At 28.1% G+C, this 22,048-nt stretch overlaps 2 protein-coding genes across 9 annotated transcripts in view; one reads left to right on the top strand and one right to left on the bottom strand.

Annotated features, from left to right (window-relative positions):
* Window positions 1-16,838, bottom strand: part of LOC140669345 (uncharacterized) — a 38,403-nt gene extending 21,565 nt beyond the window's left edge. For 2 of the 4 annotated variants that reach the window (XM_072899106.1, XM_072899107.1), the window contains exons 1-5: window positions 16,596-16,687; window positions 6,381-6,557; window positions 6,011-6,117; window positions 4,923-5,081; window positions 4,761-4,844 (exon numbers count right to left, since the gene is read on the bottom strand). In XM_072899106.1, the coding sequence (XP_072755207.1) occupies window positions 4,761-4,844; window positions 4,923-5,081; window positions 6,011-6,117; window positions 6,381-6,557; window positions 16,596-16,675 (607 nt within the window). In that variant the 5' untranslated portion in view covers window positions 16,676-16,687. Of the gene's footprint in view, window positions 1-4,760; window positions 4,845-4,922; window positions 5,082-6,010; window positions 6,118-6,380; window positions 6,558-13,509; window positions 13,787-16,595 lie in introns of those variants that run through there. The other 2 variants (XM_072899104.1, XM_072899105.1) reach the window with 2 other exon arrangements.
* Window positions 1-22,048, top strand: part of LOC140669352 (choline/ethanolamine transporter flvcr2a) — a 55,235-nt gene that overhangs the window by 23,645 nt on the left and 9,542 nt on the right. The window lies entirely within an intron of this gene.

Below are 22,048 nucleotides of genomic sequence, written 5' to 3'. Positions count from 1 at the left end.
ATATTTTGTATATACATATATAGAAACTGTATGTGTTCCAATATGTACATAAATTTATGTGTAAAGGCATTAATGACCCTTTCTGTATAAACTATAAAGATGATAAATTATATATTTGTTCTATTGTTTATTGACGATTATTTATATATCAAAATATTTGAGTAATTGCAATATTTCTTTGTAAAAGATAATACTCGTATAATATATAGATAATACTATTGTATGATGAAATATTTTAATTAATTGTATGAAAATACTTAATTACTTGTATGAAAATACTATAAAAAAAGAGTTGATAAAAGACAAGCTTTTAGTCGACTATGTCTTGTGGGTGTGTTTATAAATTTCTAAATATTATATAAGATGAATCATGGAAACCTGACGATTTTTAAAATGAAATAAAGAAATATAACTTGAAAAAAAATTTATTTTTTGTCAGATAACAATAGGATATTACATAATGCCATTTGAGTATATTATTTGATCTTATTCATTTTATAAAATTTTTAAAAAAATTTACTTATATTCAAATGGCATTCTATCCATTGTTATTTGACAAGAAATAAATATTTAAGTTATATTTCATTTATTTATTTTATTTTGAAAATCGTCAGGTTCTGTGAGTCACTTTATACAATTGTAATCTCTAAATTAATTAATTAGTTTAAATAGAATGTATTTTTTATGTACTGTACATTAGTAAATGACATATGTTTTTAAAGGACGTAATTTTTTTTATGAACTAATTTAAATCCAAATTTTAAAAAATTTATAATGTTCATCAATTATATTTCAACATTCTTTGCTATAATACTAATCTCGTTATCAGATTTGAAAAAAATAGTAAATTATTGATATTAGATCATTTTAAGAATGACACAATTTCTTGATTTTTCCACGATGTCATTCTATAAATTTTACATGTAATGAATAAGAATAAGAGGTTTTCTCAAAAAGAATTCATGATGCAATCAATTTTGATTTTGCTAATGAGTGAGATAGATAGAGATAGATAAAAATAGAATTTTTTAATTTCAATATAAATAACATTATTGAAAGTATATGTATATTTAATACAAAAAACGATAGCTGCTCTAAATGAATCTCTGTAAAAATGGAGAAAAATCACAAAAAAAATGTATTTTTTTTCAAAGTTAACATATATTAGAATTCGGTGAAAAAAAGATACAGTTATTTGGAGATTAATTATCTTTTTTTATGAAATATGATGGTGAATATTGAAAACACCTCTCCTCAGAGTCTTTTGTAAATTTTATTGTTTTATATGAGTGATTATGTATTTTTAGTTACAAGTTTTGTTATTTGCATTACACTCTTATGGAATATGTTTTTTGTTTTCTATTTTAAAATTTATATTAATAAAATAAAAATATTTATATTAATAAAAACAAAACTGTTCTGTTCTTAATACTTCTTTAATTACAATAAATATATTACGCCATGGGAATTTAAATATTTTATTTTTTCTAAATATATATGAATAACAGTCTTTTACAAATATTTTTGTACGAAATATGCAAAGGAAAGTGGTCAAATTTTTAAGTAAAGCTTTTCTAAGGCTTTATTATAATTAAATTATATTTTTCTTATTTCAAGATATCTCCTGAGTACATAATAGTAATTTTTATTTTTTGTATGTTAATTTTTCGTAAAAATTATAACGCTCTCGATAGTTTTTAATTGTTTCATGCTTAATTATCGAAATTTTTTTTGTTTTATATATATATTAGAGGAGAGAGGAAGAGATATTTGTGGATACATATATATATATATAGTGTATTACTGATTTTTAAATTTCAATGAGATGAGTTTATATATTTTTGAAATGAATCAGATATGATGACTTATTGTTAATGATTATCATTCGGCAAGATCATTGCAATTATTTATTATTTCCTTTATAATTTCCTTCAATTAGCGAATCAGCTAATCAGAAATCTATCCTTCAAGTCAGAAATTGCAATGATTCATTCAGAAAGAAGCGCTGTATTTCAAGATTCTTTATGACTCTTCCTTCAGATTTATTGTATTTTCCATGACGATTAAATTTTTTTAATTTTATGTAAAAAACCGTTTTGCATAAACAATTAAGTAAACAATTCTCCCGCTTCATAATTAATTAAATCCTTGAATCTCAGAAATCGTAGACTTTATTTACTGCTTTATTTTTTCAATTATTCATATCTATTTTTTCAATTATTCATATCTATATTGATTCTGACATCCTAAGTACTTTTCCAATTATTATAAATTCTTGAAAATAAATTATTGTTAATATTAATTCAATATGTATATATTATTGCATAAGGCTACTAAAATTTATTATTAAACAAGCGATTACTAGAAGTTAGTGTTTCTATAATCTTCGAGCTGTTGAAAAAAATATTTACGATCACCTTCGCGAAGTATCTTTGAAACTAACTCGTCGAATAAGTTGAAGTTTCAACTTTCGCCATCGGGAAACCGCTGTTAATGGCGATCGGCTTTCAAGTCTACTTTTTGAGTCGATTGACTGTTTCTTTCTTTAACGCGTTCGTACTATCATGCCATTATAAATAATAAGGCTAATCACGCAAAGAATCGGAATATTCTTTTTTATAATTTATCAAAGATACAATTGGATAAATTCTCTACAGAATGGAAAATTCTTTTTTTTTTTTTTTTTTTTTTTTTTTTGTTAAAGTCTAATAATATTCAAAGATTGGAAAAAAATTTTATTCCCTGTAATTCAATACAGACATTAGAAAGTATTGAAGAAGTGATTCAAGTTTGAATAAATACCCAACAGATTTGTGTGAAAGCTACAAGGTTTCTTTTTTAACCAGAATAATTAGATGTTTATACATACATATTTTCTTGCGAAAAATAAAATCATATTAAGAAGATATTCAGTAATAGAAATTTGATTTCGATATTTATTTGCGCAAAGTTATTTTTACTAAAACGGTAATTCTATTTATTAAAATTTTATTTCATTAAAATAAGAAATTTTGTCATTATTCTTTTGTTAATTAATTGTATTATACCAAACATATCAGAAATAATGCTTGAAAGATTTGTATTTGCAGTTACTTTTATTAAAAATGCTATTAGTAATTGTCTGTAAAATTTTACACATCAGACATTTTAAAAGGAATATTGTAATGGTACAGCGTGCACAATCTATCGACTTTTCACTGAACTACGTACACATGTTTTATATATACATGTATATAAATTCTGCGCAAATGTTTTTTTTTTAAATATAAAAATAAAATCTACGAAATATCGTATCACATATTGGTTCTAATAAATTATATTCCATAGCATTATCAACTTATCAACAAAATACAAAAACTACAGTGATATTATCTCGAAAGAAATAAACTTTTCGCAAAGCTACATTATCAGACAATCTATTCAGTCATACGATCTCATAATGTTTAATACAATAAAAAATGTAATATACATATAGCGTAAATCAATGAAAAAAGAGTTGAAAAGAATTATTGCGGTAAAAACTTTATTTTTTTTTAAGCAGATATAAAGAAACATTTGTTTTAAACAATAAACACTGAATATCTCAGGCTTCCTGTTCGCAATATCTGGGTGTTCCGATTTCTGCGTGCACTTGTTGATAACGAATTTGCAATCCACTTTCGCTGCGACAGAAGCAGCTGGTTTTCGTGTTTAACGGAATCGCGTCGCGCCAGCCGTGGGAAAGCAAAATTGCACGGAATGAGCCAAGTGAGAGGAGGATGAGCTACGATAATTACGAACACTGGCAGGGTCTTTTACGTAATCTCGCCGTCAAGATGTCGCGGGCGCAGGTATAATGATTAAAGTGCCTGGAGAACGGCAGCCAGGGTTGAAGCGGAACGGAGCGCATTGTCTTCGTCGGGATTATCGCGGTGGCGGTTAATCACTGGTGTGCGTGATCGAGGTGAGAATACACCGGGTGTCGACCTTAAGTCTCATCCGCGAATGGTATTCGGTACTGATCATGTTTTTCCGCTCATATCGCGTTAAAGTTTGACGGTTGTTATTTTTTCTTTAACAAGTTTAAGAATCGAATTGATTTTCTCTCATTTTAAATGAGAACATATATTAAGTGTCTCTTAATTTAAATAGTTATTCACAGGCTTTAATTTTTAAATTATTAAATGCTTAAATTATTTAATTAAATAGTTTTTTACATTTTACATTTATGTTATATTACACTTATGATTATAACTAAAAATTTTGAACTTATAAGCAGTAGTGCGTTTACATAATTTATGATAATATCATAAATATGATGTATCAAGTATAAAATTTTAGTTGTATTTCGAAGGAAACACTCTATATGGACGCGCCGTTTATAGATGTACCGCGGAGAAGTTGAAATTATATGACATCCATCGAATTTTTTTCTGATAATACGAGATTAAAATGACAACGTGTATTAGTGAGCTCGAAGTATAAAATATTTAAATGCAGGTTACGATACTTGTTTTTGAAGATTTCACTGCAAGAACTTGATATAATAACATCAGATCAATTTTTTTTTTTTTTTTTTTTTTTTTTTTTCGTAACAGGGCGAAAGTGGATTTAACTTAAGGCAATACCTACTGCGCTTTATAAGTCGCAACATATTTTGAAAAATATCTTAAAAAAATTAATTCATAAATTTAAATGTAATAAAGAAAACTGTTTCTCTTTATAATGCGATTAATAACAAAGTATCGATTAAATTAAATAATTACGAATAGTATACGTACTCATAAGAGATGTTTCCAGACACGTAGCTAATCGAGTCAAAGCAGCAATCAATGGCGAACGATGTTTGTCCAAAAATTTGTCGTCTGTTGATTGAAATTAAGTTCCGATTATAGTTTTTGTTTTAGTTATTTTTTTAGGTACAGTATATAGAATACGCTTACATTCGGAGTTTTTGTAGAGTCGGTCGATCGATGTGTCGTTCACATTATCAATGAGACCCTCGACTACTTGCTCAACAAAATTCTGGATTACGTGTACCGTGCGCTTTTCCTCCTGATTCTCCTGAGTCTGCTCCTGAACGTTCGTCGCGACTGCATTTTCTAAAAAATCATTTTGAAAATTCTTAGAAATATAGTTTATCTTTAATATTCGAGGTAAAAATTTGATTGAAAAAACCACAAATACAATTTTCTTGTAATATGCTTATATAAAAAAACAAGTATAAAAGAGTAAATATTAAAATTAAGAGAACCGTGCTTATCATAAATGTACGCGCTCCAAACTTGTATTAATTTCTCAATAAAGTTTACGTTATAAAATCGCAGATATCATATTCGTATAAAATCACGTTCTTTCAATGTTTGATTTATATACTATATCACATTTCACTATCTCACACATTTCTTATATCGCGATACTATTCGAAATGCGCATCGCGTTTTACTGCTGTCACAGTCCGCCTGCACGTTTGTCACGAAACGAAGAAAAGTTGCTTTCTAAATCTTGGACCACATATACACCTCCACGTCCGTTAGGTCGCTCGTGCTCTTTCTCGATCGAGCGCGTTGATACGATTATGTGGTGGATCACGCGGCGCACACCGAACAATGAGCATCGTCGTGAGAGACTTTTCGAGTCATTCTTACTGTTCATGTCAGTCTCCTTCCGTTACGCGACTTTTCCGTTTTACAACAAGGACAGACATTCGCCAATCACGAACAAAATAATGTGCGATATACAAAATTGCAAAAAAGTATAATTAAACAAATATAATATATATGTTGAAAATATACGCTAATTATAATGTCATTATTTCTGAATATCATATTTCTTATATTTAAAGTTTCTAAAGATATATATTGTATATATATATGAGCTATAATGATATTTAAATTAGAAAAATAAAACAACGAAGATTATGCATTAATTATATCGTTTAATTATGGAAAAACTTTTGACAATTTATCGTAAATCATAGAAATATTTGATTAAACATTAAAAAACTTAACACGATTTTTACGCATTTTACCTGCAACGTGGAATTTAGCAGTTCCAAAGAAGCTATGTAGTTTCTCCTTTTCATTTGTCGTATCGTCGAAATTTTCAAAACATTTCTCATTCCTTTTTATCCACGCTCTGCAAAATTAAGAATTATGCTTTTTTTAGAACTTTATTAAAAATAAATTCTTCTTCGAAGAAAATCTTTAATGCTACACGTGTTGATCTAATATTAAGTCTGTTAAAAATAAGGACAATGAGACATATTTAAACAAAAATTATTCGTATAGTTTATAGTGCATAAAAAATAAAGAACGATTTTTGCGAGAAAATAAAGTAATATTAATAACTATGTAAAAAATAAAAAATAATACATTGTGATTAGTACGTATTAAAATGACCTTCGTTGATGACAGAATATGCAATTCCAAGCATTATCCGATGTGTTCCAACGGGAACAAGACTTTAGACAGGACTTAGCGCCGCAATCGTTGCAGCGCACACTACGGCTGATTAAGAATGATGCCAAGCAACAGGCGCAACAGCCGTTGTCCACTCGTTTCGTTTTCGAATTTTTCCTGAAAAATCGTTTTTATCTAGAATGCGAATCATGAAAATTTCACCAGAAAAATAATGTATACCGATGACATACGTAGACCGATTTAAAATACATTGTTTATCTTGAATTTTAAATTAATTTAAATTTAAATAAAATTAAAAATTTGGATCTCATTTTAATAGTATATAGTAATTTCTAATACAATCTAAGCGGACTCTACATATAACAAACTAAGAAAACAAAAGTCATGATGCTGAGTTGTCAATTTATTAAGTAGGCATTTTGCATAGTCAGTAGTAAACTTATAAATTTTTAAATATAATTTAAATATTTATTTTCTACTTTTTCTCTCGTACATCTTGATTCTGATTTAGATATCTTATTATTATATTGTATAGATAATATAATTAAATTATAATACTATATATATATATATACAATATTATAATCTAATTATATGTATTATCATATATTAAACTAAAAGAAATAGATTTGGTGTGCATGTGTGAAAATAAAAGACGTATAAACTACAAATAAGCAGCATATTTATTTAATTAATATTATAAAATTTACAGAAAAAATATATTCTGAAAAAATTGTTGTTTACGAACTGTTCAATAATAAAATAATTCGAAGTAAAAATCAACTCTAAAAAAATTCTGGGCAGTTCGATGAATGAATCATTGATTAAATTTATTTCTAAGATACAAACATTTTTTGCATGGACACTTGTAACATAAGATGATATAATTGTAGTTCATGTCACTCATTGAACAAAGTAATAAAATAATAATCGAAGGATAAGCGTATATCACACGCAATAAAACTACCGCAATTTATCATATTGTGAAGCCACAACGATCGACTCGAACTACGTATTCTAGGGCACAGTCGTTACATATTTACAACGTCGTAACGGTACAAAATAACCGCACTTATTGCATATGCATGTACAAACTACAATGCGCATTTATTATACAGGGTGCTTTGCAAAACTGTGGCAATCGGACATAATTTTATTCTTCTATAGCAAAACTAAAGAATTTCTAAATTCTTCAAGTGACTTAAAAACTTTTTCATTTTATTTCCAAGATTAATTGTTTTTGTTTTTTACTAATCATCACTGAAAATTGTTAAGATTAATTTTAAGACTAAATAATTTTGACGAAAGTATTTATACATCACAAAATAATCACATAGATCGCAGAAATCCATACGAAAAATTAATTCCTTTCTACTATACCGAATTTAAATTTTAAAATTCCTAAATTTTTTCATGGCACATCACATTGTATTCATGTACTTTTCAGCATTAAATATATTTTACAATATTACAAATTTACAATATAATAACGTTTCCTAAACTAAAATTAAATATTTTCTTAAATAATGTCCTGATGTTAGAATATGACTTAATCGAGAGTCGTGTAATAATTTTTTATTTACATTTAATTTACACTTAATTTAAAATTTTATTAATGAAAATTTTTCATTATTTGAAAGTTTGTTATTTGAAAAGTATCCCAAAATATTTTTTTAATTAAAAGAAAAATCTAGTTTAAAGTAAAATTTAAAAAAATCCAAATTATTTGAAGACAATTCTAGGACACCCTGTATACATATATTGCTATACGAGATCTTATATTATCGAGACCTATAATTGGCGCGAGCCAATAGTACGAAAGAGAATGTGATAGAAAGTACGTATTAATAGACACGGATACTATTATTTTGTGCCGTAATAGCGCATTTTTTTCTAGTTATTCTTTTTTCGGTCATTGCGCACGCTCTCAATTAACGATTTATATTTATTTGGAAAGTGGCAAAAGTCAAACATATATAAATGTCATAAATCATGTGTCATGTGTCATGCTTGTAACACATTGATTATTTCAGTTTTGCAATATTAAAGTATCGTGAATATATATCATAGTGATTATAAAACATGTGTTATGTCATTTTACTTATTTTTTGAAACAATTGTATTAGCCATAAAAACAGAAATTAATACTATATAAAAATTAATACGATTATAAGAAGAGCAAAAACTTTTATTTGCGATATTCGTGCGATATTATTGAAAAATTTATTATTATTGAAAAATTTGTTAAACACTCGTTTATGCCACCTTCGATGAAATTGATATAAATTATCATTATTCTTAAACTTGTCACTTGATTTTCTAATCTTCGTGATCGAAAAACGCTGCGGCCGCGCTTAGCGGCGAGTGACTGTCCTCGTCTCGTTCCATATCGGAAGTGACGACCTTCACTACTACCACCTCAATGGTAATTAGCAGAAACAAGACCATAAAGGTCGCCATGTTGTATCTCTCTTGACCAGGCACGACTTTGTCACTCTCGATTAGAAGCGTCGAGATCAAGCTGAAAACGTAAATCAGCATGTTGCAGCTTGCAAAATGCGTTTTCTTGCGAAAGTAACACTCGTCTTTCCGTTAACTTTGTCCTTTCATTATCAGTTGTTTATTATTTTTTATATAATGATACATGTTATCATATAAATTATGCAAAATAGATTATAGGATTAATCAAGTTTTAGCCAATGTTGCAGTAATCGCAGAATTTTACTCCGATTTGAATAAATACTTCTCTTCTCTTTCTAAATCATAGTACTTTCAATTTAAAGCGATAATTTTACAATTAATCACAACTTGTCGTTAATTAAATTTTTTTCCTTTGCAATATAAATTTCTTATTCTTTTCTAAATTATAGCATTAATATTAATATTAATTATAATATTAATTTGAAATAAAAAGTTTATAGCAATTAGTTCTGATTGATATTGATCCAATTGGCTTCGGTGATTCCATTGAATTGCCAAGATCATACTTTGAACCAGGTCTGTAGATTTTGCACCTAATTAATCGCAACTTAATACGCAAAAGTGTTTTCGTGTCGCGCGGCTCTAATTTCGATGTCACACGCAATGATTCGACGATTTCGCATCTGGCCTGCGAGCTTCGCTTTCCCCGACGACTTCCTTGGTTCATCCGTGCCGTCTTCTGGCCATCCACATTTACATATATTTACGATGTCTCGTTGTGAATCGCGTTCTACGCAATTCGCGTTCCAATTTGCCGGTTACGCGATCGCGACACAGCTTTCCAACGCGCGCGATCGACGTTGAGAGTTACGTTGTCTTACGTAACGACGCAATTATTTCTAATCTGTGTTGTTTTATAAACATTCATATGCAGGAACACATATGTCTAGTTCAATGTAAGAAACGTCCTGGTAAAAAGGATATAAACACGGAAATGGCGTACTGAATTTAATCTTAATTCCATGAAAGTTTTTTTAAATTATAAAATCTTAATTTTTGATGAAAGCAGTAACCTACTTAGTCTTTCACTTTTGCATCCTCGATTTTTGTGCTGCTATTATCTTCTTGTTATTTTTTTCTGACATATTCATGTGCTTTTCACCGCGCTTTGATTTCTTCAAGTTATATTTTTAAATTAATTGTATTATTTTTTTCTTGTTCCTTTTTATTAATTATAGTAATTATCTTAATTGGATCTTTGTAATTTTTTTTGATGGATTAGGTTCTCTTTTTGTTTCATTATATCTTTTTGTTCCATTATTCTCTTCAATTCTTTTTATGATGATTTTGTCAATCAAATTTCTCGACTTTCTCTTTGATCGATTCTGTTTTTTTATTGTCACGTGTCCCAGATTCACATGACTTTTTCTCGGATTTCACTATTTCTTCTTCTTCTTATGTCTCATGCTTCATCTTCCTCAGATAATCCTCTTAATCAGGTGTCTTTGTTAACTTTTTTTAAATAGATATATCTTCCTTGTAACAATGTAGCTCGTTCTCACAGAATACTAGATCTTCCTCTCGTTGTTTCGATAAGCTTGGTCGATCTTCTCGATCGAATTACTTGAATGATAGACTCCCACGGCCTCTTGTTCTTTTCAATTTGATAAATCTTGTATCTTGTCTAATGTGCATCCGTTACTTCATGATCACGTTATGATTCCACGAATATTAGATTGCTTCTCCCGTTACTTACAACGCGTCAATCACTTTAGATAATTCTCTCTATTCAACACCTATGATCTCTTCTTCCTTTCACTTCGGGTCTTCTCAATCTTCTTTTATCCCAACAAACCAGACTTGCTGTAATATTGTCATCTTGCGAAACAATTTGAAAGCTTCTTCAATTTTTTCAGGTAATTCCTACAATCGAATATCTCCTTCTTTGTACCTTTTCTCTTGCGATTTTTTTCGTTTCTCCAGGTGGCCTGAAGCGATTTTTTTTCTCTTTTAGTCTTTTTCTTCTCTCCACTCTTCTCGAGTCTTTCTGTTTATCTTCCCTCTAACTGTCCACAATCACTGTTTAATATTCTCTGATCCGGAGTCCAGTTTAATATTTTAATACTCTGGACTAGGCACTTTATCTCAGTCTTTATTGTTCTCCAGAAGATCGTTTTACTTTGAGGTTTTTTTTAGAAAGTTACAATTCAAGCATCTTCGACTGTTGTTGACGGAAGTGCGAGTTTGGCACGCGGTCAGACCGCAGACGTGTTAACTCGCTCGGCATGCCATTTCCGTGGACCAGACGCGCCGCAGAGAACCGGCGTGATCGTATCCTCGTATCGGACTGTTGGCTCGAAAGTGACAGTGAACTGTCGTTGGCCAGGGAAACCCACGATCGCGTGGTTATGCGCGCCGGTTTCTTGCCGATGGTAGGAATCTCCATCTTCGTTACATACGCCGCGACGATGTATTCCTTTCTCTTGCTCTGTTTCTGTCTTTCACCTTCTCTCTCTCTTTATCTCTCTTTAACCGGTAACCCATGTTCACGATTGATAGAAACTTTCACTGAATTTCGGTGATCGCTCGAAACAGTCGGCAAACGTCCGATTATGACAGGATCAGAAAAATCATTGGTTCTTATTTTTTATTTTACTCTACGGCAAATGTTGCCAATTCATGTCGCTAATTTTATGAAAATACAATATGATGTAACACATCGAAAGTTAAATCACGACGCAGATGCGAAATGCAAACAAATTCGAGATTTCAAGATGATTAATAATGAGTGGCATGGTCACATAAATTTGAATTATTTATTAGAATGAGAGAGAATTGTATTATATGTACCTGATTCTTCAATTTTCTTTCTATTTTTTTGTTTTACTAAAGAGAATAAAGTTCTCTGAGTTTCTGGAAAATATTTTTTTATATTAGAAAGTGATTAACATTTGAATTAAAAATTAACACCGCTGTTTTCCCTCTATGATTGTTCTCTCTAGAATTGTTTTCACTCTATAAAACAGTTTTCACGGTAATAAAAATTTAATTAAAGATTACATTATCGAATGTCTGCATAAACTTTTTACAAAATATGTAATGAAAATGTTGGTTTCATACGCTTTTTTGATACACATTTTTTATATATTTATATTTTTTTACTACACTCTTAATTTTAATACACATTATGTTACTAAACTCACTTGTATTTTTTTGCGGAAATTGTAAAAATATTTAATGTAAAGTTAAAAATTTGCGTCAAACACATAATAAATTTCTGTTCAATATTCATTAATATAATCCTTTGAAATTACCGAATAGACGATAAATATGTGAGAAAATACTTTTACATGTATATGTTTATTTTTATTACAAAATTTCGTTTTGAAAATAATTAACATTTTTTCATTTCTTAAATAATCACAGTATTCAAAGTGATAATAATTTATTTGAAAGTGTAATCATTCATTGAATAAATTACATTTAATAGAAGAAGAAAAATTAAATATATTAAATTTTTTTATAGGTCTGAAATAATTTGTTATTCCTGTTGCATACATATCATAAATTAAATTTATATGATAATGTGACTAACAATAAGCCAGCCATACATACACACATTGTGTTAAAAAATACATCTATTCATCTTCTAAAATTTTAATCTATAGAACAAATAATTATTACCGATAAAAAGTGTGGTCCATAGCAAACGATTAAATATTAAATAATGATTATAAAATTGATCGTTTTCGATGACATGTGAGAAACTTCTTGTGTATATACTTCGATTATTTCCTCATTTCTCCGCTTATGACAATTTGCATCTTCACGACGATGCTGTAATGCGATTATGTAATACTCTATCGAGTAACTCTTTACTTTGTATTATATAATAATCACTTTTAATAACTGCGTAACTTCGCATCATTACTTAATGAATCTTTGATTATTATATAATAAATTTTTTCTTGATATATGTATAATACATAATATATATACAGACTTTGTAGAATGGACAAAAATACTTCTATGAAACTTATCTTACAAGCAAAGTGTTGGAAGACACTTCCCTTGTTGAGATGAGACATGAAATAATGGGAAAATGAAGAAATGTATGTGATTTTTTTAACCTATGAATATAAATCATTTTTTAATTATCAGATTGGTCAGAAAGTCTTTTCGTATTTTATATATTACGATAAACATAAAATACGAAAAAACTTTCTAACCAACCAAATAAATCGTTCTAATTTTTTAGAAAGTAGACTTGATAAAATATGTTACAATTGATATATTAGTCTTATAATACATTAATTTGTAAAGAAATATCTGGAATAAGAATTATTTGGAATAAATACATGAAATTATTTCGGGATTGCATTGCAAGATTCTCTAAGTAATTTTTACTATGTTTTTAATTTTATTATCTTATTAAGATACATTTTTTCGTTTCTTTTTCAAAGTAAATTAGTGAAAAATTTCTTGCACGAAAAAGGTACAGTGAAATTTAACAATTAGAAATAATAATTTACGCATGAGCTATTTTTAGTAAAAATCACTTTCGTTTATACGATATTCTGTTTCTAGTGTAATATCGAATAAAAACTTAACATTACTTTCTTACTTTATTAGTATAACTTTGCAGAAACTCTATAATTATCAAGATCTAGTCACTGTTCACACTTACCGTTTCTCTCGCTTTCTCCCGCAGAGGATCCTTAGAAAAAAATGTTTCATCGGTCGTTCAGCTTCAATTCAATCTCACAATGAACATAAATGCGAACGTTTCGCGCTATTGTCATCGAGTAAAAGTAAAGACGACGAACTGTTCAATTTATTGTCTAACGCCGTTTCTCCGGTTTCATTTCTCATATGATAAAAATGTCTGGATTTTCTATTTTTTTCACACTTTTTATATTTTTGTTTTATTTTATTTTGTTGACGTTATTTCGATCTGTGATTTACCTCCTTTTTTTATTTGATATCAACTTTTTTATTTGTGTATCTTATGTTTTTTTCTTCCAAATAACACATTAAAATTTTCGTGGATTTATTATGTGAAGTTATTATTGGCAATTATATGATCTCTTATATTTGAGGATATTGTTTTTTATCAATTTTAAAATAAATAATAACGCAGACTTGAAACTTTGTAGAAAATTAATTTCCAACGTTGAGAAATTTTGTCAGTCTCAGTTATTGCAATAATGTCGCACGTAGCATCAAGTTTGTTTATTTCTTACTTTACTGTTCTTAAAGCAGACAATAAAGCGGATTTCTAACTTTGCAGAAAATTTGTTCCAAGTAAAGTCGAATAAGAACTTTCTCTCTTTCTGTCTCTCTCTCTCTCTCTCTCTCTCATCGACGTCGAATAATATGAGCCAGAAAATCCAATTAATTGTCGAGTGTCATTACAATAGATCACCCTACCTCTAACTTCATAGAGAATCGATTTTAAGCATCGTAAAATGGAAACTTAGTCTCTTGATTATATCGTACGAGAGAATCCAATCAGCTGCTGTATTGACTAAATAGAGAACTAAAGGGCTAACATTTTCGCACGTTTCGAAGCTCACTCGAGAGAGATTCACTCTAAGCGTTTTACACTGAAAATGACCAACTATCCACGACAGCGAGTATCCCGACAATGGAAGAGAGCGTCAGATTGGTGCGCTCGGATCCCCGGGTGTTCGGTTCCTATACGCGGCGCTTCCGGTTCCCCTACGCGCCGTTGCATCCATTGTTTGTTCGATACGTGCCGCGCCGGTCGGTCATTGTGTAATGTCCGACGTTTCGCCGTTGACGTATTCCACGCCCAGGACCGCCACGTGCATCCTTAATTAATGACGCTTCTTTTCCCTTCCCTCTCTCTTTCTCTCTCTCTCTCTCTTTTCTTCTTCCTCTTTCTCTCCGTTCTTGCGTATTGATACGTCGTCGATACGTGGTCGATACGTCGCATACATCACTGTGGCGTAGGCACTTCCGGTAACGCCGTGCGAGCCTAAATCGGCTCGTCTGATGAGATCGCGGTACCACCGGGTATTTACACGCACGGGAGCATTGTACGCAACATTCTCTCCGTCGCGATCGTGTAATAACGTGGAGAAAAAGAATGCGATAGTACGTGCGGTAAGATAAGATAAGATGTAGATAGATAAAATTAAAGCGAATATAAGAAAGCTAAAGCACATTGATTCACGGAGAGAGAAACACGAATTAAAAGCGATTTGGAAATCTATTATTTGAAATGTTGGATCAAAATGACGTAGCAAAATAAGATAAGATGTAATCAGTTTTAGAAAATTATTAAAGTAATTTTAAATTATAAAATAATAATTATATTTTTATTGAGAATAGTAATTTTTAGTATTTATAATTTATTAAGAATTTTCTATTACATGTCTTTTGACCAACTATTAGATAGAAATTATAGTTCGCAGTTGCTTCTGATGATTTTAAATATTTAGATCTTTATTGTTTTTACAAAGATAATTTAGATGAAGAGACTAATCTTATTTTATCCAATAATACGTAAAAATAACTTGTCCTCTGCAAGAACATAGTTTATTTTAATTAAGTACATGTATACATTTTTTTAACTTAATAGAAAACTCATCAAAAAGTAACATGCGTCCTTTTCAAAAATAATCTGTCCAAATATAAAAGAATATCGAAAAATCTAACAATACAATAAAATCATTTTACGATATTGCTTCTATTATTAGTAATGACACATGAGCTGGGAATACGAAAAATAAAATTAATTTTTAATCTGGGTCAAAGGTAGCCAATACAATGCTATCTCGCCATTTTACAATACCAGATGACATTTGTTTTGGTATCGATTTGCATTAAATTAATAAGCCTGTGGCGCCTTTCGATTTGAACACAAAATAAACTATTCCAAATTATTTTGTCAATTAAATAGTCTCAAAGAATATTATATCATAGTATTGTCATACTTTAATAGTTATCTTTAGCATAATAGTTATCTTTATCACATTTGATAAAACTCTGTATTCGAAATAAACAATAAAAAGTGAAGATTTATTCTTCTTTTTTTTATGAGAGAACAGATGACGTTTATTTTAGTTTACAAAAAAGATACGAACAATGCTAAATGTAAAAAACAAATGGAAACCATTTAGAATGTAATTGATTTTTTAATGGTTATAATGTTATGACATTAACACTTAAATAATATTAGCGTGAATAACACGGGTTTTCTTTCGAAGAAGCATAAAAAAGTTTTGACATTGATATTATACTGTATATGTATAATATATGTATGATAAGCTTAAATCCACTTATCGATAATCTTAGAATTTCTGGATATAATTTATATCATTATTTAAAAAAAACGAGAAAACAATATTTAATGAAAAAAGAAAAAAGTTAATGAAAAAATTAGGAAAAATATATTTACATAGAAAAATTCAAAAAGGTTTAAGTTTTTAAATATACAAACTTTTTGGCATTTAAAAATAATTAAAAATTATAGATCTGATATTAAAATTAGTGCGCTAAAAAAATTCGACATTTAAAAAATTTTAAAATTGCAGATTTTTTGAATACTTATAATCCAAAACCCAAAAACTTAATTCAAATATTCAGAATATTATTTTAAAAAGAATAAAATAGTCCTGAAGGATTAGATTAGATTCACGAACTAAAGGATTTTTTCCATGAAAAGGGATTTGGAATTCTTTTTAAATTTTTTAATCTACAATATATTACGCGATCAATTGATCAGCTTTAAAACATAATACTTACCTCGCTCGGAGTCCAATAAAAAGGAAAATCCCAGAAGCCACTCCAAGTATCAATAGACCAATACTGGACGAGACGACCATGTTTCTTGTTTTCTTCCAAAATTTGAAATTTGAAAGATTCAAGAATATAATTTTCGTTAACGAAAATATGAAAGAACACTTTTTTAGAAGATACAAGGATAAGTTTCTTTTTATTCGATATTTTTCTTTTTAAGAGAGAGCAGATATTTCTGAGATGTGATTAGAAGTACGCACTTCGAGTGACTGTTTTTCACGATATGATACGTACGTAAGCGTCATGCATATATCGATTCAATCGATAACAATCGTTCGACCTAGCGTAAAGTGTGCAGAAATATTTCGGAGCGATTAGCATCATTACGACTCATCGGCAGGCGTAAGCAAGGACGTGGCCCGAAAGATTTTGTCATTTAAACTATAATTTATTATAGGCGAATGTTGGCAATATATCATCTTTATGTTCCTCAATGATTTATTTGCATTACCAAGTGTTAAATGTAACGATTACTCTATACATATATTCAGTTATATTTAATGTCATATAATTTTAATTTTTATTTAATATATTTAGAATTAAGCTGTTTTATTTAAAGAGTATTTTTATTCTTATATAATAATTCTCGAGCTATCACGTTTGTACGAATTATATATTATTTTATTCATAATTTAATGTAAGAATTTTAAATATTTGATAAATACATTATTCTTTTCACACTTTGTACATTTTATACTTAATAAGATTTTTTCAGTAAAAAAAAAATGAAAAATGAACAAATATATTCTATTGAATCTTCAAGTCATGTATATTTTGGAGAATTTATGTAAAAATATTTTTAAGTATTTTAAAAAGTTTTCAATTATAGACTTCTTAGACCATATACTTTATTTCTGGAATGCGTGACATTTTTAACGATTAAAAGCAGCATATATGTAAAAAGCATTGCATACCAGTCACAAATAACGTGACAGCGCTTTTCTTCTTGATAATTAAATATAGATCTATTTTTAAAGAGCAGTATCATCGGTCGTATATTCAATTCTTATCGATTTTCCGTGACCTTTGGTAGAGAAAAATACTGAATAGCGTTCGTATTTTCTTCTATATTAATAATAATCAAATTCAAAAAATACAATAAATCTGAAAAATTCTATAAAATAAAAAAAATATTTGAAAAATTTAAAAATCAAAATAATTCAAATTCTTTTTATAAAAAATTTCAAATTCTTCAATATTTATATTCTACTTCAGATTTTTATGTATGTGACATTTATTACATTTTGAAAATTGCACAGAAAGAGAAAAAAATGTTTTTATAATCATATTTTTATCTTTTTGTAATATTCAATATATCATTTTACATAACACAAAGTGAAAGATACGGATGCAAGAATTTCATTTCTCTTATTATTTAAAGTTAAAAATGCAGTCGGTTTTCTAGTGTAATATTAATTAATTTTTAAAATTTAACTTCTAATTTAATAGTTCAGTTTTGAAGTGAAGAAGAATATTAACTTATGGCTAATATTTTTTTTTGTAAGAAATTTTTCAACTTTACCATAAATCTTGAAAAATGTGAATTTGAATTGATGTAATATGAATTTTAATTCTCTATCGTTGAAGTATACTTCACATTTCTCTATTCACTGTCTATTTCACTGTCACTTTATTTGCACGAGATTCATTTCTCGTGCATTTATCTCTCTCGGAAAAGAAGGCGTTCACCTATTTTAGAGAGAAGAAACGTTCTCATTCCTACACGAATAATATCTCACAAGAATTACACCTGCATATCGCTTCGCACGTATCGTGCTCGCGATAAGGCCCGACTAATTGTAAATTCCGATTCTACTGTTCAGACGACTTTTCACGAGTTAGAGAAGTTTGCATCTTTGTCGGTTCACACAGTGCGCGATATTTGCCTCATCGTGTTGCGCGAAGCACGTGAATTACAGTGATGTATTTTCGCCTGTCGGGACCCTAGACGCTTTCACATTTAATAGTATCCTAATAACGTAATTTTTGTGTTCAGTATGTCATCGATCTGTAGAAACGCACGTTTGTATAGATTTTTTTTTTAATAAAAAAATACAATAGTAAAATAGTAGTGCAAAATATCACATAAAAACCATTACCTTGTAATATTTTATTTTATTATCGATTCAATGTAAAAAATAATATTAGTGCATGCATGTCGAATTCTTATTATTAAATTGTAGTTGCATGTTGAAGGTCTAGTCATTCGTTGTGGTTGAATTATCACGGTATTGAGCATATTGAAGGTTTTCATATCTCACAATCAGTTGTATTACATTTTAAATAAATGTAAATTTTTAAACCTTAAGATAAATTCATATAAACAATTATCCAGTAACACTTTTGTAGCTGCCAAGAAAATGCTAAACTGATCAAATTATTATATAGCAATTTTTATAAATTTTTTTGTTAATATCAAATGATATATTCAATTTAATTTATAAATAAAAATAGGAAAAAACTTGATTTTCTTTTAGTTTCTAAAATAGGATTTTTTAATACATTTTTATTTAAATGCGTACGTAGTACTTCTTAAAGACAAAGACGTGTAATTATCACGTCACGTCGCAAAACTGCTGATATGAAAATGAATAGATTGCGACGTAAATTCATTTAATACTAAATGCTGTCAACGTAACGTCACTTTACTTTATACAATGCTTGTGTGACGTTTGTATTGCCAGTTGAAGTCTTGTGATGTAGAACAATTTTGACGTACTTTCATAATGTCAAAATATCATATAACACATTATCGTATTAGCTTTTTTGCATGGCAGAACACGAGTTCACGTGATAGATATGGTATTATCGGAGTTAATTATTTATCAGATACTTTTCTGCTGCGAAGAAGATTATAATTTGCTTTAGCTGTTTATTAAAAATCTTATTTACCTCTTGTTACTAAATTTTTTATTTTACTTAAATTAGTTTTGATTTTTTTATTCAAGAAACTTACGCATCCTGGAAATTAAATATATGACCTAATAAATGTATATAATTTAGAATATTTTTTAGTATCTAATTTTTTACATATAAGTTTTTCAAAATAAACATAATGTAAAAGAAAATTTTAAATATTTCACACGAAATAGTATCGTATGATACAATTTTAATGTACTTTTCTCTTTTATATTAGAAGTAATTAATAATTTGAAAATTAATAACTTATGTATTTCTTAATAATAATAATTTTTTTCAATTAAAAAGTAAATTATATCGCAAATATTGTACAATAAATGCACACATGAATATATTTCATTTAAAAATAGTTTGCTTGAATTATTAATTATTATATGTAAGAATTATCAGACTTCAAATATTTTTATGTCTAAAAGAATTCAATAATTTATAGACAAAAATTAGAGACACTAGTATCGTTAATATGTTCATGCCTATTATACATATTAACTAAAAAATGATTCTATTTTTCAAATATATATGGGATATATTTCTTAATCGCCGACTTCACTGATTGTCTAGAAGACTCTATTAGAAGACTTTAGTCTTAGTGTTCACATTTCGCATGTTACAAATGGCGCTAATTGTTTGGTCATTTTGATTGTATATACTATGTCGAAAAACTAAAAAAAATTGTTTTCTTTCTTTTTCAATGGCCATGGTAGTCAAATAAACACACGACTTTTCACCGATTTTTTCGCTGACTGAAGAGAAAACGATACTTGAGAAGTGTTACTCGAGAAACGTTAACAGTTTTGAAAAATTATCACGCTTTCTGTCAGTGATCACTTTTATCCCCAGTCGATTTAAATCTATTAAACTTGCATTTCAAGAAAATTTTCGCGTGTTTGTGATAATTAAAATTGAAAGTAGAACAGAATTCAGTCTTAACGATGAACTAAAATGAGATCTAATATTTTCAACAGGAATCCAGTTTTTTCGCGTCGATTTCTTAATATGTAGATAAGACAAAAAATGGAATCTCTGAAATCGATATGTAGTTAGATATAAGTTCTCAATGTCTGTCCAAGAATGCAAATATAAAAAAGTAAATCTTGCACTAATATTTCTATTTTTTAATAATTAACTTTATTATACCAAAAAATATAACTTTATACATATATTATAAATACTAAAGTTAATTTTACCAAAGTATTTTAAACTACGTTATTATTTAATTAAAATTGATGTATAATATTGAAATAAATAAATAAAATACATTTTATTATATGAAGAAATCACTTTAGAAATTAAATTACTGTGGCAGAAAATGTTTTTCTGTTAGACTTTGTATTAATATTGTATTTATGTGAAAAGTCGTTCCATTATATTATCATAAAGCAAAATCATCATTTTATAAAATGATTTTGAAACTCAAAATGCTGACTTTTTGTAATATAATACGTATAAATTTACATTACAAAGTTATTTTGTAATATTATATTTGCTGATAAGTTTATTCGTCGAATTTTTTATTATTTTTCAACAAATATATATAACAATATCTATTAAATTTTTTGTACTGAATTCTGGAATGCATTGAATAAATTCAATTATATATTAATTAAGAGATAATTTGATATTTATATAAAACTACGATGTGAAACTATACGAATACTAAATGATTGTTATGAATTTCATCAAACATTCTCATTAACTTACGTTAATTAAATAAAATATATTTAAATAAATTAATGTTTTGATGCAGTTTTCGCAAAGGTTATTCGGTAAAGGTTATTTTGATCGTGATTCTAAATTTTATATCGTTATAACGGATATATCTTTAAAGAGAAATATATATAGAATATAGTCTGCGATATATCGGAACGAAACCAGGTCATCAGAAGATAAGCATGATGTTGGAAATTTACATACATCCGCGTTTCTCTTTGAAAATTTTCCAAGCTGAAGGGTGAAACTTGTCCATGCCGATTTAAGATTATCAAGCCGCACATAACATTGATAAAATAAACTGTTTATGTATTTAAAATACACAGACATAAGATATAGACTAAACTGTCTAATTAGTTGTATGTTGTTTCTTTTATTTTTATTTTTGAGTAGAAAATTTCGTGCATGATGAAAAGTATCGAGAAATGTTATCGTTAATAAAATCGTTTTACGATGATTAAAAAAGTCAAAATATTATTTTCGAAAATGAATCTCTTTTTTTAAATCTATACCAAATCTTTTATCATAGAAAAACATATATTTGTTAATATGCAAATCATTTCCATAAATTAATAAATCTTATTGAAATTCCAATAAATTGTATTGAAATTCCATAAATTCCAATAAATCCTATTGAACTCGATTTCATTGAATTATAATACAATTGTAATACAATCGGTCACCCGTTAAAAAGAAATAAAAATTTTGTTAGCTTCAATTTTTTTAACTTCAGTTTTTTAAAATTGCATTGCCAAAGAAACAAGTTTTCT

Source organism: Anoplolepis gracilipes, chromosome 9, assembly GCF_047496725.1.
Source record: "Anoplolepis gracilipes chromosome 9, ASM4749672v1, whole genome shotgun sequence".
NCBI classification, from domain to species: Eukaryota; Metazoa; Arthropoda; class Insecta; order Hymenoptera; family Formicidae; genus Anoplolepis; species Anoplolepis gracilipes.
This window is presented reverse-complemented; position numbering and strand designations above follow the sequence as displayed.